This window comes from Anomalospiza imberbis, chromosome 2, assembly GCF_031753505.1.
Source record: "Anomalospiza imberbis isolate Cuckoo-Finch-1a 21T00152 chromosome 2, ASM3175350v1, whole genome shotgun sequence".
NCBI classification, from domain to species: Eukaryota; Metazoa; Chordata; class Aves; order Passeriformes; family Viduidae; genus Anomalospiza; species Anomalospiza imberbis.
The window spans coordinates 61,024,094-61,050,903 of NC_089682.1; the positions used below are offsets into that span (position 1 = coordinate 61,024,094).

The following is a 26,810-nucleotide window of genomic DNA, read 5'->3' on the forward strand; positions in this document are numbered from 1 at the left end:
CATCCACTACAGGGCATCCCTTTCCCCATCTCTCCCTGCTCCCTGGTCATTTGTTCTCCTGCCAATCTGTTTTGATTTCAGTCCCTTCATCTCCTGCATGGAAGGCTCCAGGTTTTTCCTCACGTTTCACATTAATATATTGAGAAGAAAAACCCATGTCTGGCCTAAATTGACACAGCTCCATTTGGGGTGATGATGGTAGACACCAGCTACACTTCTGGATGGAGAAGAAACAACACAGAAGTCTCCTGGCCCAGGCAAATGGGGTTTATTCCTTTGTCAGTCTTTTCAAATGCACTTATTTGCAGCCTATTCCTCAGAGGTTGGAAATACGCCTCTGGGGACATGGCCACCAGTGCCACCTGCCCTGCAACTTTCATCTGGGTGGAGAATGAGCTCAGAAACAGCCTGACTGGATTCACATCTTCTGTTTGGCAGAGCCTTTCTTATGTTTAATAGATAAAAATTAAGACCAGCAGCAGAATGGGGATTAGGGTGGGTTTTTCACATGTGAGCTCAGGTTTTTCAAAGGCAAAATCAGTTCCTTGTCTCATTCCAAGAGCTTCTGCATCTTTGTCTTGCCAGGCACCAGCTTCAGTGATAAACCTGCTGTTTGGTCCAGGAGAGAAAGAAAAATGAACTTGGAGTGAGCTCAGAGTCTACATTCAACTCTAATGTAGCTACTGCCCACAGTAGCTTCAGAGCAAGGTCCTGCTATGAATATTTTCAGACCATGAGCTAATCTGCTTCATAAACAAAGAAACTTTCTGTTTTCTCTCCTGAATATAAGGCACCTTTGAATAGCTTCTCATTTTTAACATTACAATGAGTTATAACCCCTTTGTGAATCCATGCAATTACTTTTGCAGTTGAATTGCATATGTATCAAGTGTAAGTTCCTGAAAGAGCAACAAATACAGAAACTATTCCTAAACAAAAGGTACAGGCTGGTAAATTTATCCAGTCGACTTCATGGTTGCATTTCCAAGGGTACAGTTACAGTCAACGTGTGCCAGAAAACAGCCAAATACTTTTCCCTCACTTAACCATTTTTCCACCAAATTCTTTACCACCAATTCACCAAATACTTTTCACCAAAGTAATTTCAGAAAATTGCTTTGACAGGTCACCAATAAGTGATGAGAAAGGAATCAGTGGTGTCCCTACTGATTTATAGGTTATTTTGGTCACTGGCCATATATTGCTGAATTCTTGTAAGGCATTGAGAAACTTCAAAGCATTTCAGCACACAGCTTGACCTGAGCACACTCACCTCCTAATTAATTTTACACAGCAAATAGTTTCCTTCCCAATAGCCCTAAAACAGCCTATCACAACCTGGCTGATGCTGCTGCTCAGATCAATATATTAAACTGAGAAGTGTCAATCAAGCAGAATTTGGTTTATAATATAAAATTATTGTAATGAAAGCTGAAATCCTGCTCCCTCCTCCATCTGGGCGTTCCCACCATTGCTGATACATCTGTACCCCTGCCAAGAAAACAAAATCAGTTCCCCAAAGCTGCCCCCTAGACAGCCTTACTGGCTGTTTTTTCACTAAAATGTTTTGGCTAAATATAGATCCTCGAAGGCAGCTCAAACCAGTAAGTGCTGCTCCTTGTGAGCACAGGTGACAGGTCACAAGCTGGGAGATCATTTCTATGGAGTTGGGGTCAAAAATGAGGTATTTTTTTCAGCAAAATCAGCCCTGAGGCCACCTCTGCTCTTAACAAATCAGCAGGAATTTTATCACCGACCTTGAGGCACAGAAAGTACGGAACATTTCAGAGTCGACCCAGTCCCTTTCAGATGCTCCAAGCAGTAGTTAAAGCACTATTTAAATACATAGAGAGTTCCTCCTTCATCCTGCAGTTTCAAACACGGGTAATAGGCTGATGCCAGCACTTCTCCAGGCATGATATGCCCAAGAGGGAATTACCAGCAGACTCTCCTAAGGCAACAGACCTGATGTCTTCTTTTGGAACAAAAGCCAGAGGCACCTGCAGGCTGTGCGCCTGAAAGACCACGGCACAAAGACCCCTGTTCTCTTCCCGTCTCTGTCTCAGCATCCATGTAGGGCACCACTTGTCTGAGAGCACCTGTTGCACCAGGGAGTTTTGCACTGTGGAGTTGCAAAATAAAACCAGGATGTTCTCTTAACAGTTCTCACAGTGGAGCAGAGATCACCCAAGGACAGCGGTGCTGCTGGAGGGGACACTGTGTTAGCGAGCACATCTGCTCCTCTGCTCATTAGCTGCTGCTTCACTGAGTCTTACACACTTTTCAGATGACATATGATGGGCAACAGTGAGAGCTGGCAGTGAAGAGGTGACACGTTTCTCACTTCAAGCACACATGAACCATGATGAGCCGGCAAAGTTTTATGTTGTTATTAATTGAACACACAGATAACCAAAGCCACTCTCCACAGACAGCCAATTAACCCTTTGCAGACAGTCCACGAGCTGCCTGCAGACTGATCCTGTCACTGAAGCATGCAAGGACTAAGGTGGGGGAAGATTTGCCTCTGGTGGAAGGAGAATTCACGACCCTGACCTGGGAGGCAGCAACCCCACATTTCAGAAAAGGTCATCCTTGCACAGGCTTACATATACAGGAGCACTGCAGAGGTTTACAGCATCAGCCTCTGCCCTGCACAGCTCCAGTCATCCTCAGAGGGCCCCCTCAGCCTGGCTTGGATGGTTGCACTTGGATGGGGACACAGCAGTTCCTCAGGGAACAAATCCAGACAGCCAAAAGGAGCCAGGGCAGTGGCAAACATGCTGGGGAGGGTGGACAGGCAGCCACCGGCTCCTCACCAGGGAGGACCATAGGCAATTTTTTGGGCTGTCACTGAGCAGGTATTTCCTGTCAAATGTGCAGTAATGCTCAATAACACACAGAAGATGAGAAAATGGGGAAGTGGGTGGCTGAGAAGAGGGGAGAGGGTATTTTAGAAGACTTAACATAGAGCCTCAAACACTGAGCTTTGCATTTCCCTAATAAAACACTCAGCATGTGATTTTGTGGTGCTGCTTGTTCCTGCAGAATCTGTGCCTGCTGCAGCCACATACATTAACTGAACACAGAATGAATGCTAACATTTCTGCAGAGCTAAATAGACAAGCTCATATTTTCACTTAGTGGAGAAAAACTGCCCCTCTTAATGCTTTATGACTTGACTGACAGAAAGGAAATTTCAGTGTCTGTGCAGGCAGACACGAATAGATGGGGAAAATAATGAATATTTACAACACAGAGGAGACTATTTAGGTGAGATATTGAATATTATCCAACAGAAATGTGAGGGAATTGTTGTTAAATGTATAAAATCTTATATTACCACAGTGGGAGTTGTATTTTGAAAATTCAAAATAATTCTGAATAGTTAATTAAATGAAAAAGCTTTTCCAAAATGGCATAGCTGGCCAATCACACTCATCATAAAACAGAGAGGATTTGATTGAATTTTGGAAAAGACTAAGTGACCGTATTGGCACTGGTCACCATGGCAGACCTATGGGAAAATTGCACAAGCCTGTCCCCAAGGCTGCACCCACAGCTACAGCCACCCCAGAGCAGGCAATCCCTGTGAGCCAGGAGAGGAATGTCCCCATGGACAAACCTATCCAAGCCATCTCTTAGGGGCCCAGTCAGGTTTCTGCAGGCAGGAGACAGTGGCCACCTCCTACCCCAACATCTCCCTGCTTCCAGTTTCCCCTATCCTTGGTGTTTCCTTACTCTTTGTCCCCCCAGGTGTTTTCCCAGATTTTTCTGTGCTGTTTGTCTGTGTGCAGACCCCATACTGCTGCCAACACCACTGGTAGGAGCGTGGGCATCTGCCTGGTGCCATCCCTTGGCAGAGCAGTGCTACTGCCTAGGTCCCACCACAGTGGGATTGTGGCAGCTGCTCAATCCTGAGCAGAGTGGGCTGGCAGCAGGCTGAAGGTGGCCAAGATCTGCACTCCTTTGCTTCCACATCAAACAGAGATGTGGAAACTACAACCTCAGATGCTTGGCAGGAAAAAAAAAGAGCTGAATGTAGAATTTCACCCTCCCTTGATTCTATTTAGCAAGTTTATGGAGGAGAGCTGTTCTTTTAGCCAAGGGAATTCTGCATCACTAACAGATTGGCATTGTTTGTGCTGAACTTGGGTGCTGAAAAAGCAAATCAGTTTGCAAAAAAAATGTATCAGCATCTACAAGAAACAACAGAAAGAGTAAATGGGCTTAATTATTCATTAGACAAGGAACTGGATTAGCGTGTTCTTACATATATTTAAGAAATACAAGCTCTTAATCCTACCCAGTGCACTATATTCCTTGTGGTGGATAACTCATCTTTATAAAGAGGACTCTGAACAGCTGCGTGGGTCAAGGACCATCTCTCCCAGCAGCCACAGCCACTGAGCAGATGCTGGACACAAGCTGAGCCTGAGGGAAGGCAGCAGTGGAACTTCCCCCTGCACACCAAGCTTCCCCTGCATGCTGGTCCTTTGCAATCCACTTCACTGCCTCTCTGCTAGGCATTGCAACAGGAAAACAAATTATAGTTAAAAAAAAAACAGCTGTCAGTGAGAGGCTTGGAAAAAAGGCTCCTGGGCCAGCCCCTGACAGCTGACATCCTCATGTCACCTCATCACTGCCTTACGCTGCAGCACACAGGTTTGCCAAGGGACATCAGCCAGAGCACTGTGCTTCTGCCTGGGACTGCTTCTCCCCTGTGACAGGCGAGGAAAGGTTTTGGCAAGAGAATGCCAAAGCCAAGCTTGATAGCTCCCCACAATGTTCTTTTGAATGTTCTTATTTTCCTGATGGAGGATGGAGAGATTTACAAAGGAAAAGTCCAAAAATAGCCAGATAAAGAGAAGTATCATTCTTTATCTCTCAGAGGACAAAAAAGGCTCATGTGCATTCCAGACAGTGTTGGAGGGAAACAGGATGATTGCTGCTCACTGTAACCTCGCTGCTAATTCAATATTCTGATTCTCAACCATGTCCCAGGTCTTCACCCCAACCATCCCCACAGGTCAAGACTACCGAGGACAAGCTTAGCAGCATCCAAAACCAAAGTCCTCTCAAAACCAAATTCCACAAAGGACTGGAAGCCTCTTCAAATAGATAAGAACTGTTCTCAGGGAAATGGCATAAAAAGCCTGTAACCTGCTGAAGTGTGATTTGTTAAAAGACATTTGTGATGACTAGCAAGCTCAAATTAGTTCCTAAGCCATATTCATTAGCTTTCACTGAGCTCATGGGATAAAAACAGGTTGCATTTCAGTACAATCAAATGCATTTGGTGGGAAGGATCACGTGAGTATGGCCATTAACCATCCAGACCAGAGGAACTGTTTTACTTCCTTAGGAAGTGCAGCACAGTGTATATATGATGGACTTGCAAAAAGCTGAGCTATATTCAATTTCACCTTAAGTGTGACAAGCTCAAGCACATCAACATGCTTAACAGCAAGTTCAATTTACAGCAAGTTCAATTTACAGCCTGTACTTACACATTGCTTTTTTTTTTTTGTAGAAGCTTAGGTTTAGCATCAGAGGGACAAGCTGTGCATGACAGAGAGGACTCCTGTAGTCCCAGAGAGGCCATAGCCAGGAATATTATCTTCCTCCAGGACCCCATCCGTGATTAAGAGAACAATGCTCATTAGTTTCCTTTTAACAGTTCTCTGTTTTTCTGAAATCTCAGCACAGCTACATCTCAGCTTGAAAGGATTTCAAAAACTGGTCAAAAAAACTAATTTAGTTTAATTAAACTTATCTACATTTTATAGACAAAGCACATCTCAGACAATGTGCAAAACTTAGAGATAGCATTGACCCAAGAGATTCCACTCCTGGGTAAAGCTGCTAGATGATAGCCCAATGTAATTTAAGCAATCATTTTTACATGACTGAATCTGATGAATAGTTTTCTTTGTGAAAAATGGCTTCTGGCCAGACATGGATAAAAATAGACAATGAACAAGGCATTCTTGGAACAGACCAGCTTCTCTCTACTGATTTAATCGTAGCAATACCTCCTAACAGACATGAAAAGAATGTTCTTCTGCACTAGGCTTTCTAATTCCTTGATGGTTTTGACTGACTGATTTGCCTTTTTTAGTTGGGGGAGCATTTCATTATAAAAGTGCTCTACTTTATTATAAAATGTCCACATGGTATAAACTAATGCCTTGATAGCAATTTTTATGACTTACAAAGATGATGGTAATGCATTTTTCTGGCACCTACTTTCACCTTTAAAGATAAAATTTGCAGATCCTTCTGAGAATAAACCATCAATTTGGAAGCATTAGACTAAATTCATAGGAGCTACAAACACCAGAGAAGAGAGCACTATAATAAACAAATCTAATGTCTTTTGTCCAAAAGTGAAAGTTAATAGTCTTTTCTCACTAGAACTGTTTATTGCAAATTGCACGTCTCTTGGAGTTACCTTAACTGCAACTCCAAGAACTTCTGGATCTTGCAGCTTGAAGCACGCTGGGTGCAAGGTTTGGCTTCACTCTGCACAGGGTCCCTATCAAATTAGCAACAGAAGTGGCTGCTGCACAAATGTTACTGTCCTTCAGCTGCCTGTCATAAGGCTTCTGCCCAAGTCCCAAAATGGGCAGCGTAAGGAGTTATCTCTTCTAGGACAGAACCAACCAGCTTATTTTAAATCTCAGGTTATTTGCCACAGGAAGGTTACAGCTGGGGGCAGTGACCTGCCGCATAAAAGCAGTAGCACCCTGAGCCACAGTGGCCATTTCTGCAGCAGCTGCAGCCTGCCACAGCTCAGCATCCCTGCTCCAAGGCATACTCCACCTCTCACAGGATATAAGCATCAATCAGGTCAAACTAGAGAGCAGCACGATAAAGAAAAATACCCATTAGCAACCTTTACTAAGAGACATTTTCTTCTTGTATTTAGTATCAGTTTAGTCATATATATCCAGGATTACAGGAACCCACAGGGTCACTTCAGTATCTTCAGATCTTGTACTTTGTTTTATAGTCTGAATTGAATGTTCTCTACCACAGTTCTCTGGTTTTTAATGTGTTGCTTCAGGCATTTCTCTCTCTTTATGAGTATGGCCAGACGGCAAGACACACCAATCAATGCTCCAGCTGAACTCAGTCAGTGGCAGGAGGAATTATTTTTTATTTCTATTCATATAATATTTAAGGAAAAATACCCATGTAAAATGTTGAATATTAATTTGCAATCCTTTATGTTAGAGCCTAAATTTCTTATACTCTTCACACAATTTAATGTGCAGCATCAATAAAGTTAAGGTCTTTACAAAGTGAACACTGAACAGAAGCTTCTATGATGCAGAGGTTAACACTACCTCTGCTATGACATATTTTATGTGCCTCATGAAAATACTGCAAGCTGGGGGTCTTCAGTAGCTAGCACATCTAGTGTCAGTCTATTTAACTGATCTAAAAAACCCAAGCTCTTCAATGCTCTCCTGACTTTTACATGACTTCCAGTTTTCATCCAAAGAGGCTTCAAACAAATTGCAATAAATTATCTGGCAAACAAAAGTTTTTGTTATTTTGTACACAATAAAGAGAAAAAATGATTCTGAATAAAAGCTGACTAAACTATGCCATTACAAAAATGCCTAATGTATATCTTGAGAATTAGCTACATGTAATAGATCTTAATACTATACCCAGCTATAAATCAACACACTAGAAGTACTAGACACTGCTAGAACCATTCTATCAGCAGAAGGAAATCAACCACTATTACTATAATACAAAAATGCAAACTGATCTGAAAATGCATCAATTAAAACAAGACTTCCTGCTTGGCAGTTTAAAAATGTCTCCTGGCCAATGGCCTTGGAAAATACTCAGCACCTTATTCAGATTCTTCTACCCCTCCTGAAGGAGTCTCCAAATGGGATTTTCCATAGGCTGCAATCACAGGGGTGGAGAAGCCTGAAACCCATCCCGGCAGACAGTGCAACACCTGAAAGTTACAATTCTGCACAGAAGGCAGTACAGCTGCCAAGTGGGAGACTGCTCTTAGTAAACCACAAGTGATTTAGGAGTTGTAGATCAACCACATTAAGTTATCAAGGAAGCCTTTGCCTATGATTTTCCCGCTTCCACTTCTCCCATGTAAAGCTGGGACTATAATGCTTATGAAGTACAACCTTGCAAAAGCCCAGGATTTATTCTGATGCTACAGTGGCATGCCTGGGATCAGGAGAAAAGGGAGATAGATGGTGGGTGCCATGCCCAGCCAGCCCTGCTCCACCTGCCCATTAGCCCTGGACACACAAGCCAGGTTTCTTGGCATCAGACTGAGAGGTCCCCACATGTGAATTGAAACAAGCTTACTGGAAAATGTCCTTCAGTCAAGTCAGTCCTGAGACTGCTACTTGTCTATTTGTGCTTCTTTTCTTAGACCAGAAAAACACTGCCAAAAGCAGGGTTAGTGAGGAGCCCCTTAAAGCAGACCTATAGCTGACAGGAATGATAACCCAGAACCACAGCATTCCCAAAAATGCTGAATGTTGGGTTTTTTGTCTTACCATTTCTAGCATACGCAGCAGTTACCTGTTCTTACATACACTCGTGGCATGGAGTATCTGCCTTAAGCCCTTTCCCTCTTCTTTTTCACATGGCTTCATTCTTTATATACACACCATACCCTCAGGGACGGACATATTTGAAATAGATGAGAAAACTTCATAAGGATTTAGGAAACACTGGCTCTTCATCAAACAACACAAATACATTAGAAACTTCATTATCCAAAAATACAAAAGTAAAAGCACTTGAAAAATTATTTTTATGCAGACAGTTAAAAAATCATCACAAGATAAGAAGTGCACCACATTACTTCTAACATGTATAGTTTAAATTTTAGTCGTACTGTTTAGCAGGTAAGAATATCTCTCTCTCTCTTCAGCATACAAATAAGAATATTCTAGTCAGAAACAGTAAGTCATTTGTTTTTTTACTTGCTTGCCTCAACAACAACTGTTCATGCTTCTTAGAGCAAAGCTTTGATTTGAGAGACATCAGATGATGTACAAGTCAACTGACCATCACCAAGTACACTATGGATCTCTGAAGACCTCCAAGAAGTACACACTACTGTATGTACTGTCATCCATACCCAAATCATCCTCGAGCAGCTTTCTGCTGGTGGAGCTCTCTGCACTGCAGTTTTCTGCCTTCCTCCACAGCTACAAGAGCAGGAGCTCTGCTATCCCAGCACAGACAGATAGTTTGCTGAGGTTGCTCATTACATTCACGGCAGCCATTCACACAATGGCACATGGGACACGTGCACCAGTCACAGCAGCACCACAGCAGATCCTTCTTCATTAACAGATTCATCAGTGATGCTGGTCCCAGATCACAACATTTTCCAAGCCTGCTGTGGCACTGTAGACTAAATAAACACTGTGCATCAGCTGCCAAGCAGGTCCCATCTTTCATGTTTAGCTGTTTGTGAAACTCAGTCATTTCTTCTCATTCCACATTGTCAGGAAGGAGCAGATGGCAGATGTGCACTGCCTATAATATTGTTTTTATGATACCCTGCCTGCTGGCAGAACAGTGGAAGAAACATTTGGAGGCAAGAATTTGCAGTATATTTTCAGTTTTGGGTAACTGAGCTAAAAGATAGCATAGAGTATAGGGAGAGGAGGAAAGGGCTGTACTGAATAGGTGATGATAGATTACTGTGACAAAAAAAGAAATGTGATACTGACAAAAAAGGAGTATTTAATATGCTCATATGGAAAGACCAAACGGATACAACCATGAGACAATGTGTTCTCACTCATATGGTATTCAAATACAAGACTCAGTTTTAGCTTCTAGAAGTTTTTTTTCTGAATTGCCTAACACCAGTGACAGAATCATAACAGAAGTGATACCTGAAGGATAAATATAAGTTTTCATAACAAAGCTGAAAGAGACACCATTAAGTTTATATCACGGCTCTAGAAATTTTTATTGAAATATTCTTAAAATATGTGCCTTATACATAGAAGGAAGTACACACTTAATTTTTAAGTAATATGATCTGAGCTGCTAACAATATTTCTTCCTTAAAAATTTTAGTACACATATATCTCACAAAATAAAAAATCTGGCATGGTTAAGAAAGGAACATCCTGTTTTCATTTAAAGCAAGATGAAAATAAAAGAAGGTAAATGTTTCAAAACTTGGGGATTTACAATTATGAACATGCTACTGCAAAATGACACCTGGGGATTCAGGTTGAAAAGTTCATTAGAAAGCCTTATAAATCAAACTAAATATTGTCTATAACCTATGAGCCAATCTAAGGCAATCCCATTGCACGTGGAACTCATTTATCTACATTCACTGGGATCCAGCTGCCCAGAGGCCAAATTCATTTTGTGTAAACTACTGACAAAATTGTGGAAATGTCCCAGAGAAGAAAATCTGCAGAAAAAAATAATTAGTTATGACTGTTGAGCAGATGCAATACAAGCTCTTCATCTTCTGCCAGAGAAAGCCCAGTATCTAATGGCAAACAGGGGTCCTCCTCTTGACTGAATTGTATCTTCTTTCTTTTCAGTGGCATTTCTTCTGCTGTGGCACTGTTGCTATAGCTTCTCTTCTTTCTTCCAGTCTTCTCCTCAAGTTCACTGCAGAAAAAAATCAATTAGTCTTTTTAACAACTGTGGTAATCAATATCATCATGTAATCTAACAATTCCTTTTAAACAAGGCAAATTTGTGTCAAGATAAGAGCAAACAAAATTACAATTCAAAAGGGTGAAGCAATGGAAGCTGATGAACTCTGAATGTCTAAATTAGAGCTGCTCTCAGACCGAGGTGGTGGTGGATGTTCTGCTGTCTTAATTGATTACAATGTATCAGGATTTTGCTATAAGTCTTATCTAATATTTGCTGCCTAATACAGCAACAGACAACTTGACAAAACTGATTTCGCGATGTGTCAGTGGACCTTGACATGCATTCATGATCTTGCCTAAATAAATACGCACCGAAAATAAAAATATAAGAACTGTCCTTTCATTGGCAAATCCTACACTTAATACAGTTTTGATCTGGGACTATCTCATTCGATCACTCTTTCCCCTTCTTTCAGACATTTCCCTTCGAAGCTACTAAACACCTCTTTGCCATGAGAGGAAGAGGAAAAGCCCAAACCCAGTAATTTTCCCTGGTGAATTCCTATTTCTTCTGCTGTTTTTTTTTTTTTAAGACTTGAATGAACTGCCTTTTGCAGCCGTCTTTCTGGATGAAACAGCTGACAATTTTTTTTATCACCCTAGCTTCTACCACATGGCCATGTGACAACAATGGGAGGAAAGACAGAGCTTTCATGTATCTTCATGTGTTTTTTGTCCAAAACATAGAAAAAGTGCCATAAATTTTCTTATCTAAGTTTAAAACAATCTAATAAAATTTATTCTAAGATATATCTGTGAACCAGATTATGGAGAGCTGGTTGTTATAAACTGTAGGGTAGAATTCATACCCCAAAACTAGTAAAATGAAAACATCCACACCCCAAAGAGTTCCATCCAAACAAGCTAACTGGAACAAACAGCATTCTCAGCTTTTCATGTTTGTATTTTTTAAAATATAACAAAAATTTAAATGGAACTTCAGATATGGAGTTCAGGCTTTTCTAAAAAAGTTGGTTAAAATTCAGATTTTCAATTAAAATTTGTCAAATTTCTACTCAGAAAATTCAGCTTCAGCAAGAAACTGAAAAAAAAGAGTTTCAACAATAAATTTTTCTTCTCCATAGTTTTTACAATTGCTTAAGTGTAAATGTAATGCTTTTGAACTGTCCCATTCAGAAATACTGTTTAGACACTTAGCAATTATAAACAGCAGTTACAATAAATAGCTCCAGTTGGGGAATACTGTCCTTAGAATCAACACAGCAAAGGAACCTAATGCCCAATTCAGCCCACCTTCAGCTGCCCACCTTATTTTTTCCCATTAACAGGACTAGTTAACAGCCTGTGAAATGCTTGTTTCACCACTCACTGGAGACCAGCCTAACCCAAACTTTAACCCCAAACACAGAAGTTTTCATTAAGTCCCCAGATGCTGTCTGAGAGGGATCAGCAGCACAATGCAGCTTGTACACTGTGCTTTCTGGCTGTCTCTCCACAGAGATGAAGGAATTATTACAGGAGATCTGATGGCCTTGTGCGGGTGGGCTGCACAAGTATGACCTGCCTCCCTCTCTCATCCATCCCACCTTTCATAGAAGAACGGTGCCATCGCCTGCCTGCTCATTACAGCCCAGAAGAAGGAGGGAAATCCTATAAGAAACACTCTCCATTTCCACAATTAAGGCAAATGAAATACCCTATCTTTATATTGTTCTCCCCTGCCTACCCAAGAGAAAAGAAGATAAGAGTGTAAAGAAATGTGGTCCAGTGAAAGGCGTCCCTGTCCACGACAGAGACTGCTGGATCTAGATGATCCTGAAGGTCCCTTCCAACCAAAAACATTCAGTGATTCCATGAACAGATGATGACTGCTCCAAATACTCACTCAACCTATAATTCACAGGATACAGCAACTTTGCTGGCTTTGAGCTGTCATTTGCATGGGGGCAGTTTTTCAGGGCTCACTACTAACATTTTATTCCTTTTCTGGGAAAAGGACTCTCATATTTCTCTCTGTAATGCTTAAGATATTCCATAAATGCTGAAACTATACTGACAGGATATGAAAATATAATGAAGCAGGAAGAATTCTCACTTTTCCAAGCAGACAGTGTGGGTCTGGGCTGGAGTTTCATAGTGTTCACTTTGATCAGGACAGACTGTAGGGGTTCACTTAAAAAGCGCAAGGAAGGCCTCATTAAGTAAAAGCATTTTAGCTTGTTTGCAAAAGAGCCAATTATTTCCAGTCTTTGAACGGACTCTGAAGCCCAGTTTGCATTCATAATTGACTAATGCTTCATCTAGGACATTAGTTAAAAACATCTTAGCAATTAAACCACTGCAGAAACCTCACAAGCTATGTATTTGTACCTACAAGCTATGAAACAGCAGATTTTAAACACCAAAAATTATAATCACTAGTGGAGTTTCAGAGACCCATAGGCCTAGATATCTATAAGGTAAAACATTTAAATATATAACATATTCAGAAGGAACTGAACTGTGAGATGCCTCAGTTGTTTCCACAAAAAAAAGCACATCTACACAATTATGATGGATTTTCGTAAGTTTTGTGGGATGATTCTGCTGAGTCAAAGCTGCTTCTTACTGTTACTGAGAGATTGTGCAGCTTGATTAGCAGTGTAAACAGAAGATGCATCTACACATAGGCAAGTGTATTTTCACACTAATTTGACCCCAGCTGGGCTGTGAACTGGAGAGGTGAATAAAGAGGAATGTATAACACAGGAAACAGCAGCAGCAAAATCAACAAGCAATGAAGAGAGCTAAATAGTTGTGTTTTCATGATGCACAAAAAGTAGATGCAAAACAGTATTTGATAACAACAGCTTCGGAAGGTAAACAGATAATCACGTGAAACGCGTGAATGAGATGTTCCTAATTTTGAGATGCAGAAGATAGACAGATTGACTGTCCACAGAATGACTGGGTTGAAAAGGACCTTTGAAGAACAGCAAGTCCAACCCCCATCCTGGTTCCTCCAGGATGGAGTTTCACCAGCGCTGGTTTGGGTGGTGTGGAAAGGGGCTGTACTACTCTGAAGGAGCAGTCAGAGTTGTAGCTTTTATGAAAGGTGACCATGGAAATTTTAAAAGGGAGATGAAAAATGTGTGGCATCATGATGCTCAGAGATATCCTGTGTGCATTCAGGGTGCTTTTCCTTAGCTGTATGGACAGAAAGCCCTTTGGAGGAGTTGTAACAGGCATAACTCTCATCTCCACATCAGAAAGAACTGAGTGTGCAAAAGCAGCTACATGGGAATAACTTCTGCACTTACTGTCAAATGAATTGCTCCTCAGTCTCCATTAACTGAAGGCCTGTCACCCTGCAGAGCCAGTCCTTTTATTGTTTCTCATGGAGATAAATGTCTTATCAAGCTATAAGGTTTAGATTTTAAATGCTTGAGAATCAGCCATTTGAAATGTGCAGTCACACAGCCAAGTAGCTGTTGTTTAAACAACGTGATCCTGGCGAGATCTCTAGACAGGCTCTGCTTCACTTAACATTTATCAGAGAATGCTTTGGCGCATAGGTTTACCAGCATTCCTCCGGAAACAAACCACCCTTGCCACTGAACTATAGGCCATGAGTCAAGTTTCCAGGTTGCAATAAAGCACACACGCTCTCTCCCAGAGCAATGTACAGGAATAATGAATGAATCTGCTAGTAAAATACAGTTCAGAAAAGTTAGGAATATTTTTTCCCATAAATAGTGGCATATTGCTAATCAAACATGCTGTGCTGAAAACTTTTTCCATGTAATAAATTTTAATTCACAAGGCCATGGCAGCAATCCTAATGAAGATTAATTACTGCAGTCCCTTCCATAAAGCCCAGTGCAGCTTCTTCCTTACTTGCTGTCAGAATGCTACAGCATATAAAAATGGTAATTAAAATATATTGTGCTGTGTTATTTTCTAGATCTGGACAGGCTGGATGAATGGGCCAAGGCCACCTCTAGGAAGTTCAGCAAGACCAAGGTCGGGTCCTGCACTAGGGTCACAACAACCCCAGGCAGCGCTGCAGGCTGGGGACAGTGGCTGGGAAGCTGCCTGGCAGAAAAGGGCCTGGAGTGCTGGTCAACAGTGGCTGAACATGAGCCAGGGTGTGCCCAGGTGGCCAAGAAGGCCGATGGCATCCTGGCCTGGATCAGCACTGGTGTGGCCAGCAGGAGCAGGGCAGTGACCGTGCCCCTGTACTCAGCACTGGTGAGGCCACAGCTCCAATCCTGTGTGCAGTTCTGGGCCCCTCACTGCAAGAAAGACATTGAGGGGCTGGAGCGTGTCCAGAGAAGGGCAGCGGAGCTGGGGAAGGGTCTGGGGCACAAGTCCTGTGAGGAGCAGCTGAGGGAGCTGGGGGTGTTCAGCCTGGAGAAAAGGAGGCTTGGGGGGACCTCATCACTCTCTACAGCTGCCTGAAAGGAGGGTGTAGCCTGGTGTGTGTCAGTCTCTTCTCCCAGGTAACAAGTGACAGGGACAAGAGGAAACAGCCTCAAGTTGCACCAGTAGAGGTTTAGATTGGATAACAGGAAATATTTCTTCACCAAAAGGCTTGCTGTCAAATTCTAGAACAGGTTGCCCAGGGAGGTGGTGAAGTCACCATTCCTGGAGGTATTTAAAAGACTTGTACATGTGGCACTGAGGGACATGGTTTAGTGGGACTTGGCAGTGCTGGGTTAACAGTTTGATCTTAAAGGTCTTTTTCACCCTAAATGATTCTATGATTCCCTTACTGGCCATTCCACTGATATAAATCAAAACACCGCTAAAATTGAACAGATAAGCCTCTATCAAGAGCAATATCTCAGTGTCCAATTTTGCAGCTAATCAGAATGACCAAGGTTTTTAAACTGAGACCTTTTATAATGTCTCTCCTATGATGCTTTTCTGGCCATCACAATATTAAGTTCTGGCCTTCATAAAGTCACAGATATGACCTGAATGATCCATTTTAGAAGGAGCACCATGATTTGCTGATAAATCATCTCAAAAGACAATGTAATGTCAACCTCATCAAGAATGACCTAAAACTTAGCAGGTCAACATCAGCATCGTGCTGTTAAGAAGCTGTAAGAAACTGTAATTTGCCCATAATATTCATAAATAAAGGAAGGCACACAACAAAGTAGCACTGACTACTAACTTGCACACTTGTCACCAGGTGACTGTCCATAAAGTCACAAACAAAACAGTACCAGAACTATGATATTTCCCCTCATGTCCGAGATCTTCTCCATGCTGATCTAGGAGTTAATGTGATCAGTCACACCCATTAAAGATTTAAAGAAGATAATGATGAGGTCAATTGGAACTTTGTTCTTCCTCCACACTTTTATTTAAGAAGTTGAAGAATTAGAAACACCAAAACCTCAATCTGACTGCAAAATGAATATTTGAGAAATCTAGCTGCTTTTCCTTCGCCCTGTTCTATATTCTTAGATTTTTCACCTCATTAACAATTTACATTTGATAGCCTTAAACCAAATATGATGAATGTTGCTAGATATACAAAAATTAATCTCATATTACATGCCTGAAGTCATTAATTACTCTGCTTATAGAGGTATGGCTGGAAGGGAATTTTTATGCAAAGGCAAATTTAACTCATGATTTGTACAGTTCCCCCAGTTAAAAAAAAAAAAATCTGTGGGAGGACAGAGAGAAGATTAACAATAGTTTCGACTTCTGAAACCACATACAGATGGTCTCTTTTTAAAGACTCTTGAAGGAAGACACCCTAGGTCTCATACTTACTATTACAAGCATTTTTCCCCTCTTAAAGAAAGGAGCAGCTAGTGTAGCCCAACATATTTCTATTTTAATCCAACTCTTTGAACAAAATCTCTGGATTTTGGAAATAAAGAACAGAATAGAGTTGTGTTTTCTAATGTCAAAGCCCAATTTTACTGTCCGCTACTTTCAGGTGATTTGCTTTTGTTAAAATCATTAGGTTGATATTTCCCAGCCCCAAAAGCAACTCATCATACAATTCAATAGCAATTCTAAGAGAGCTGTATGAGGTGTGAGTGTTGATTTAACAGCCTCAAAATTATTTCCTTCACTGTATCTTACTCTTTCTCAAAAGCCGTCTGCAGGGTGCTCAGAGCACCTCACCCGACATACCTACACTGAGCATCAAAGCTGACTTTGGAGCAGCTGCAAACAGCCTTTCTGTTTCTAAGGGTGCCTGAGCGGGGTGTGTTGGAAGGCAGCACCACTGGTGACTCTGGTGACAGTGCAGCACGTGATGGATAATCCTGTGCTGGCCATGGCCTGCCCAGGGAATATCAGTCATGTTGTAGGCTAAATGGATTTGGGCACGGTGCGGGCACAAGTATTGGCGTGAGATTGTCCACAACTGCTGCAACTTCGGATGGTGCCAACTAAAGCTCTTCTGGGCAATGTCTCAGTATTTTGTTGCAGTTACACAGGCCAAGGACTCTTTCCAGTAAGCAGTGTTGATGAAACCACATTTCTTTGACGTGTGTAGTGGTCTGTTCTCCAGCTCCAAAGGCAGCTTTGATGCTCAGTGTAGGTATGTCTAGAGTTACGCTAAAGGAAACTTCCCTGGTTTCCTTCAGTGTATGTTCTTTCTTTCCTAATCTACTCCACAGGAAAGGAAGATTATCAAGGACCTTGACTTTCTTTGAGTCCTTGCTCTCCTTAAGAGCACATGATCTGACTCCAGGGGGCCCAGATCAGCCACTGATCCAACCGAAGTCTGCCCTTACTACCACTGCCAAAAATCTGCCCATCTATGTCAACTTTTATTCTTAAAGCACAGCTAATCTTGAGTCTAGCTGACGTTCTGAGGAAAGGATCAATACAAAACATGATGTATGAATACATACTCCCCTCACACAAAGAAGGAGCAATTTACTGCTGCTCAAAAAAGGCAGTGCTTTTCCCCATCCTTGTCAGTTCTGTTGGCATTCACTGGTGAACAGGCTCCAGGGGACATGGCCACCTGCCTGTTAACTTATAGATATCTAGTCCTTAAATCCATGTCCCACACCCAGTCCTGCATACTGACTCCACAACACACAGTTACACATGGGTAAGGACAATCTAGCCCCTAGGATTAACCCGGTTCAAATGTGAAAAGCAAGAGCTTTATGAGCTTAGACATCTACACTCCCATTTAGGCGTCAAGATCATCCTTCTCAATCTGTTACATGATACATTGTTTGTCAGAAACACAAGTGGCCTTCTTATTGCAGTGAACCACACAAGACTTCATGTGGTATCCCTTATCCTTTTATCTTCCCACAGTACGCTGGCATCAACTACAGATCCTCATTCTCACCCTGTGCTTTTCTACTAAACTACATGAAACAAATTCTTCTGGTTCATACAATTATAAACACCGATTTGAATTAATTTAATTTATTATTATACATTTACTTCTACTCAGAGTCCACTTCACTTGAGTCTTTAAGTGTCTGCACAATACTGAATCACTGAACTTAGCAAGTTTTACCATGCACAAATTAATTTAATATAGCACAGGTGCAAAGGGATCATGAAATCCTTAAATTACTTCAACATTTTTCCTTCCACAGAAAGAACCTGCAATGTGCCAGAAGAGAAATGCATTTCTGAAACAGGACAGACCTACCACTGGCCAAGGCTGAGCCCATCAGTGATAGTGGGAGTGCCTCTGCGACAGCAGAATTAAGGAGAGGAAAAACAGCACAAAAGCAGCCAGGGAGAGCAGTGAGAACATGTGAGAGGAACAGCCCTGCAGACCCACAGGTCAGTGCATGAGGATGTAGAAGAAATTTTAAGTTAATCTGGGGAAGAAGAGAGATGTGGGGAAAAGGTGTTTTAAGATTTGGGTTTATTTCTCATTACCCTACTGTCATGTGATTGGCAATAAATAAATTCATTTTTTCCACAAGTCGCGTCTGCTTCACCCATGACAGTAGCTGGTGAGGAATCTCTCCTGGTGTTATCTCAACCCCTGAGCTGTTCACTACATTTTATCTTCCCTGTCCAGCTGAGGAGGTCAGTGATAGAGTGGTTTTGGTGGGCACTGGGCATCCAGAGAGGGTAAACCCACCACAAAAGCATAGGAAACCTCTAGGATATTAATCAAGATTTTTCTATGTGAAACAGTCTCAACAAGATCCCTTCAATATGGACTCAAAAATCATTCTTATACAACTTCACAAAAGAAAATAATAGCCTTTAGCTCAGATTTCTGTTCAGCGCCTAACACACAAACTTTTATAAGTCAAATACTAAATCCCATGGACTGTAAGATGAATTCCTAACATGCAAACAAAACAGTTTATAAAAAACATCATTTTAAAATGAAAATGGAAGATGGTGCATACCTATAGTTGTCTTCACTTTCTGACTCCTGCTCTGCATCAGAGTCTTTGTATTTATCAGGATCTGGAAGAGTGCTTGGATCAAACTCTTCTTCACTTCCACTGTGATCAAGAAAGGCCACTGTTTCCTCTTCAGCCTGTGAGGCAACAAAGGGAGAGTTACAAGACAAGCAAACCAGTCCATGTAACTTGTCAAAGCCCCATTAATACGGAGGCTGTAACAAAAACCACTGCCCTCAAATGCAGTCAAACACCACCAGTATTATAGCCAGGAAAAGAGAATAATTTCTATCATCATCAGTACTCTCCTCCAAGGCTGTTTGTTAAAGGTTGAAGAAACATTATTAAAAAAGGAATCACAAGGATTTATGTTCAAATTCTACTTACCAATATTGTAATCTTAAATCTATGAAATCTAGGAGAGATCTGGGCAGCAACTAATCAACAGCTGTCTGAGAGCAAATGTCTAAGTAATATGCAGCTTTACTGTCCCTCAGAAACACACTGGCAAAAAGATACTCACAGGTGGGCATATAAATCACTGCTGTTGTGTGAATTTAATGAAATAGTCTGATTTAAAACTCATCTGGGTGTCCTTGCAGTTAAAAACCAAAAAGCTGCTTAAGGTGAATTAACTGCTCTAAGGGAGTTTCAGCCATCCTCTGCAAGGGATACATGTTCTTCAGGCATCTTCCCAGATCCCCTCATCCCTCCTCTCCGGGACTCAGCTTCCCTCTGTCCCCACAGCCCATCTCAGGATGGGCTGATGGCATTGGCAAGTTTTCCCAGGGTGTGGCAGTGCCTCACTAATTCCTTAACAAAGAGAGCATAGAAGATGCTGCTCCATAAAAGTACTGGATAATACAAAAAAGCTGGCTAATTTTGTAGCTGCAGGTTCTGCTCCACTTAATCCTGAACTGATGGCACCACTTTTTAAAATTTTTGCTAGTAGGCAAAAATCAACCATATACACTGGAGGGCACATGCAATTGTATATATATGCACACAGAAATGCAGACAGAAAGCTTATAGGTATTTCTAAGCAATGTGAACCGCAGGTCCATGCATATTTATGCTGGAAAACAAAAATGAATTCCAAGAAATTATAATTAAAGAAATTGCTACCTTTTGTTTATATATCTAATCAACATGCACACAGCTGAGTTTCTAAAACAGTACTCATTTAAATGATCTCTCATTCTATGAATAACTTCACATCATTAAATATTTAAAGTTAATTTTTGTTTTGCTTTTTCACCATTTCTATCATCAAGTTTTTAAAGAACAGTCTTTATGTGCACCTTCCTGCAATAAAAATAAATTTAAAAGTCAAACAGAAACCATACCAATGGTCTCTTTTATATCTGCATATACAGTGAGTGAAAAGCAATGAGCTGGTGAAGGGTAAGATTAGTCACCACTGCAAGAGTCGATTCTTGCTTGACCACTGACACTTCTGCAGTGTACTGAAAGCAAGTAGAAGAAAGGGACAAAAGCCAGATTTGCAATCAGAAGGCAGAGGAAAAACATACTGAACACGTATTTTACTACGTGTTCTTTACTTCTTTAAATACCAGTAAAAGTATATATAAATATATATATAGCCGGGTGTATAAAATGACTAAAAGCATTGTCAGACTCTCCAGCACTGCAAGCTTCCTAAGGTAACAACCACCAACAAAAAAGCATGTTGAGTCTCAGGAACTTCAGGTACCACTTCACAAGAAAGTTAGTTTTGGTTTTGCAGGGTTTTTGCTTACAAAAAATGTCTTCAAGCTTATCTCTTAGTACAATATTACAAAGCATTACTAACTCCACAGAAAACTATTTTGAAGGTCACCTTTTTGCTAATGAGTTTTCTTATCTGAAAATTGTTCTGCATTAAAATATAGTTTATTTTAATTTTTTACAACATTAAATATTTTCTCTTTACTTGTCCTTCCAATTGCACCTATTATTTTGATATAGCTGCTGCATGCCAATCTTATATTGAAAAAGAAAAGAAAAAGAGAAGTAGCATTCAAAGCTGTTGTACGAAATAATGTATTTTAATATGCATGCATGACACCATGCAACAGAGTTCCGTAATACTAACATTTATTGGCAGTCATCTTTTAAAACTTGGGCTATTCATTAATATTCTCCATTATAACACACAGACCAAACCCTTGCTTTAATTACACATTCATATGAATTTTGTCCAGCAGAAAATATGCAGAGAAGTGTTAAACATAATGCTTGCTATAGCAAAAGAAATAATTGGCAAAGATGCCTCGTTCACTCATCAGGAATCATGAGACTGTATTTCTTGTAAGTATCATTGCTTACATATTCATTAAAATATTTCTAAGACCCTGAAAATGTTAAGAACCTGAGCAGGAACATTTATCATCCACAGCTGAACAACAGAAACTCATTATTTTTCCTCTCTCACTTCAAATTTGTATCAGCCAGTAAGGGAGAAGAAATCTTGTGACTTCACATTACTCACCACAAGAGCTGAAGAAAAAAAGTAAAATCATAGTTCAAAATGACACGTGTAAAAGTTCTTCAGACACAACTAGGATGCAATTTACAGACTCAGGACTAGACCTGTCCTAAGGCAATTGCCATCAAAAGAGATTAGAAGAGGAGATTTTGATGGCCTGTACTTTATGTCTAAGGCTGGCTGCAATGTAACACACACTTTGGAGTGCGTATTTATTGTGAAGCTCTTCTGTGGAAGGAAACTTGCCATGCTTGACATCAAAGACATCAAATCAAGCTGGCCAGGAGAACTAAATTCAGTGGCAACCATCTTTTCACTCTGCTCAGGGATGACAAGCTCTCTCTTTGTATCACACCAGCCCATGAATTTTCTAATTCTAGTTCCACAGAAACCTGCACAAAGACTTTCAGTTTGAACGTAACACTGAGATGCAATCATTTTTGCATTCACACAGTCTACCTCTGAAGAAGAGATTCTTCTTATGCAAACTCAACATTTCAGAAAAATTCAGCAAAATTTCTGTGCTGGAAGTTTTGGAAACCTTGTTGCCTTCAACATTCCACATTGTACCAAGTCAACAATCACATTTGACCTTACTGCAGTCATTTTGTAAACATACACCCTGTGACACAGAGAGGACAGGCTCCTCTAGAGCTTTTGCCATGTTTATCAACAGAATACCTCCAACTCACCGTCTGTCGTTGTTACAAGACATAATGACAACTTCCCCTGCTCCTAAAGGGGCCTGAATGGCTGATGGAGCTCAGGTAAATGAGTTAGGCAGGCTAAGAGAAACTTAAAATGAAGAAACTGATGTACCTCAGACACCCAAGGGACTCGAATGTTCAAAAAAAAAAACCAGAACGATGTCTCATTTCTACCAGGCAATAAGCAGACAGGTGGCAATTATCTGACTATCATCAGAAGAAAAAAAAATGAACTGAAAAAAATACCATGAAGACCTGCACATAGAAAAATATTGTATTTACCAAGATTTCATTTCTAAAATACATATCTATTTCGGTATTTCATTTACATCTAATTTAATATGTTTTTTTCCCTCCAATTAAATTGTCTAGAGTTGTACTTTTGAACCCTTTAGGCAATTTATCAGTTTCTAGCAACCAGGTTGCGAGGGGAGAAATAATTGCTTAAGCCCTACCAGTTCTGTCTATAGTGCTTTACAAAGCACAGTGGGAGAATATTTCCAATTAGCTGGAAATAAAACTCCTAAGGTTTGTTTAGAATTTGATCACACTTAATTTGAGTCCATCACATTTACACAATACTCAGTCCTTTTTGAGCTATGCCTTTAGTTTTTGCTACTAAACCTTTAGTTTTTGCTACTATGCCCTCTCCCAGAAAGTCGTGCCTGTGATTGTAATGCCAAGAAAAGTTCTAAACACTGCTAGGAGGTCACCCAACACAGGTACACAACTTTCAGAAGTTTAGCATATTATGGCTCATATAACAGGATATTTAAAAATGAAGTATCTTGTAAGATCTGACAGCATTCCAAATTTTCTTATTTTTCTTCTTTTTGACAATTATTTTTTAGATGAAAACAGAAGTTGCTTTTTCATCATGTTTATGATGGAAGCCATTTATGTAAAGAAAGAGGTTTTATAGCATTTCCTTTGAAATGTCTTACTCTGGATTCACCTGATCACCTCACATGTTTGGGTTTTTTTCATAGCCTGTACCCCAACCCAACACACTGTCCCCAGCTGATGAATGATTGCTATGATATTTCATCATCTACACTGCCCCAGAGGAATACAGCTTTTCTGGCACTTCAAAAATGAAATACAGCCTTTGATATTGCTAGGGTGTTTGATCCATCAGTTGTTTTGAAGATCAAGACAAAAGCCTATACTGGAAACTGACTGGGAGCCGGTGGAGCAAGCTATGAGTGGTCTGACAGAGAGCTGTCCAAGCCATGCCAAAACTCAAAGATTCCCCCTATACCAGCTAAGGTGCATCCATGTTCCATGGCTCTGGCCAGAGAGGATGGTCACCAAAAACTGGGGAAACCAAGGTTCCAGGTTAGTCAGCCAGACATGATCCTTGCACTAAGATGATCTCACTGATCTTTGGGTTCTGGAATGAGTTGGTCCAAGTTCCTGGTTTTCACACTTCAGAGAATTTGACTCTTGGTTTTCACTAGAAGGGACAGATAACTCGTAGCTTCATCTTCAATCATTCACCATTCCTGATCACTAGCAGTCACATCAAGGCTCAATTTCATGCATTTTTATTTCTTTTAAGCCATTGGAGATGTCAAACAATAGAGTATGCCTCGTTTAGCCAGCACAACCTTACTTTTAACAGCACTCTCACATAATGCACATGAGAATACTTAATTTTCTTTCTTGGCTTTCCTAAATGCCTCACATTTTATGTTCAGTGAATGGGTAAGCCTGTGTTCCAAACTAGCAGACATTGATGCATATATTCTGACATTCAAATTCCTGTGTAACTATAGCAAAGCAATTTGTGCTGGAAATGGCTCCTGCCACAAGCACAGTTCAGAAGCACTGAAAACACAAAACTCATAGAAACTGGTGAGAAGTTCTAAATCTACTCAAAGACCTTTTGCTTTAATGTATTTGGATTTCAATTATAATGGATATGTCTAAGAACTAGACTTTACACTTCTCCTTTTCTAATTAGTTCTTCTATGACCCATGTAGAATCCCTATTGTAAAGACAAGTTTCTTCAACTTGTTATTAGCCACAATTATCAACGTGATTTTAGCAATAGGGAAGACTAGTATCAGGATAAAACAACTACACTGTTAACTTAAATGTAATTCATGTTACAGGCATGAAAATACAACAGAAAATAAACTAAGTTGCTAAGTAGGTAGCACTAGAAGCAAAATACACACTGAAATACATTATATTCTGGAAATTATTGAAGTCTGAGAGAATTAAATGCCAGCATACTTGTCCAAAAGTCTATGGCCATGTCAAAAAAAAAAAAAAAAAAAAAAAAAAAAACACAAACAAAAAAAAAAAAACAACCGCTAAACTCCAACTAGAGAACTACAGTGCAAAACAATGCTTTTGAACTTATATTCTCAACACATAACCCTTGGACTGTCTTTACACTCCCTTCTCTCCACTTTCAGGTTCACAGCAGTCATGGCTGTCAGCTCAAAAACACAAAGTCTCCAAAGTAGTGTCTGTGTTCAAACATTTCAACACATCCACCTGCTCCAGGGAGTCTCGGCATATGTCCAGAGATGATAACTGCATGAGAGAATCTTCTCTGTATCACTTTCCAGCACTTTTGCACAAGCCTGGGGGAGCTGCATCCCTGCTGCGCCACAGCAGTGTCCCACCACCAGCACTACTCACAGAAGAGACTGCAGGCAGGAATCACTCTTTGCTTAGTGATGGGTATTTTTCAAAAAGGAACAGATCAACAGCAGCACTGACATGAAATAATTAGAAGGGAAGCCTTTTAAGTCATGTAACTCTGTAAACAGGTTAGTTCTGCTCTTTTCTTGAAACAACTGATTTGTATTCAGTACACAAAGAAGAACTACACTGCCATTAAGTGTTTGTCCAAAGACACCATTTTTATGCTTTCGCCGTACTAATTAAGTCACGTACTCTAAATGCTTGTACAAAACACGCATATAAAATAGCGTAGTTACAGGGAGAAAAATATTAACCAAATTAATTCCAGGCAGTGAAAGTTATTTTAACTTCTTCTGGTGGTTTGACATGAACTGAGGAAAAGAAACACAGAAGAGGCATCACTGCTCACAGCACTGACTCAACTGCTTGCTGTGAGAACAAGACCTTGTGTGCCTTTGTTCCAGACCTATGTAGCAGCTGCAACAGTTTCATATTTGTTCAAATTTCAAAACAACCAGTAAATCAGAAAGCACTGGCTGATGCTGCAGAATTGCAGGGTCATTTATTATTAATTGCTTTTGTTGTTGTTGAATTCACCTTCTTAAGCCATGAATCTTTTTCTACAATATTCTGCAAAAGACAACTGCTGGCACAAAAAGTGTAAGTGCCACATATAAGCCATAAGAGAACAGATGAATCCAGACTGATGAATGACAAGGAAGCAAGCTGCCTGGGGAATATTTGAGCAATGGGCATGACACAGCAGAGAGACCTGCCCTCTGATATTTCCACAAGCATTGCTGCAAAGGGGAACCTGAATGAGGAAACTGAAAAAGATTCTGAGGTAGACTGGCAGCCATCCACCAGCAGACAGAAAATTATAATGTTCCCTGATAACAATTTTATCTACATGAAAAAGTATGACAGGCATGTCTTAAAAATGCTAAGCATGAAGAACATAAAAGATTTATGTGAGGCAAGATCTTTTAAGCTAACTAATTGAAAGAAACTAATTTTCAGGTCTAAAATAATGTAAAGCAACTTTAAAGCAAAAAATCCAACCCAAATTAAGAATAATTGCTGAGTCTGTGTTACTCGAGGAATTGAGTAAAATGTAATAATATATGTGCAGCAAGCTTGGGGAATGCTAGTACAGGGAGAATCTACAGGAGAACTTTCAGGAAGGAGAGAACACATTTGTCACCTGTGGTAAATAAAAGGACAAATGGAGAATTAGGAAGGATTTAGACAAGCACAGAGAGTGACCATGGCAATGCTAAGGCATAGGCTGAAGTGAGAGAAAGTGGTGATACACAGAGTGACTGTGAAAGAAGGCAGCAAAGAAGCTCGAACATTATTCTTCAGTATTGCCTAATCCATGAAATCTGTCAGCTAAGATTTTAATTTAGGCAGAAAGGTACAGCTGGAGTCAAGAAACTGAAGTAAGACTCCTGAGTACAGACATGAATTTGTATTTTTCTCCATGTGTAAGAGAAGGGAAAAAAGCAAAAGGCTGTGCAAAACATCATCACAGAAGGAGACTGAATATTGTAAGATTCCAGAAATTACAAAGGAGGACCTAGTAGAGAAGAGAGACACCAAAACAGAGTGTGGTCACATTTGCAAACCTAAAACTGGAGTGCATATGGAAAGGCCAAGTGAATGACCAACAATTGAGAGGAAGGCTGATTAATGTTTGTTGAGTAGAACTGAAACATGTCTACATTGCAAATGAAGAGAAGGGCATGAATAAATGTGCCAGCTCAAAAAGTACAAAATACCAGTGTGGAAGTGGGAATCAAAGACAGACAGGGAAGAATTGTAAGGCAAAAGTGAGAGGGCCTAAGAGAGGAAGACTACAAAGAGAAGATCTGATGGAGATGACAGTGATGACAAATGGAGCCAAGGGGGAGAGAAAAGCTGTCTAAACCT

At 40.5% G+C, this 26,810-nt stretch overlaps 1 protein-coding gene across 1 annotated transcript in view; it reads right to left on the reverse strand.

The window, feature by feature from the left end:
- Positions 1-9,958: 9,958 nt before the first annotated feature.
- Positions 9,959-26,810, reverse strand: part of DDX10 (DEAD-box helicase 10) — a 151,531-nt gene continuing 134,679 nt past the window's right edge. Inside the window, exons 17-18 of the mRNA XM_068181357.1 lie at positions 19,025-19,158; positions 9,959-10,653 (exon numbers count right to left, since the gene is read on the reverse strand). Of these exons, the coding sequence (XP_068037458.1) occupies positions 10,464-10,653; positions 19,025-19,158 (324 nt within the window). The 3' untranslated portion in view covers positions 9,959-10,463. The remainder of the gene's footprint in view (positions 10,654-19,024; positions 19,159-26,810) is intronic.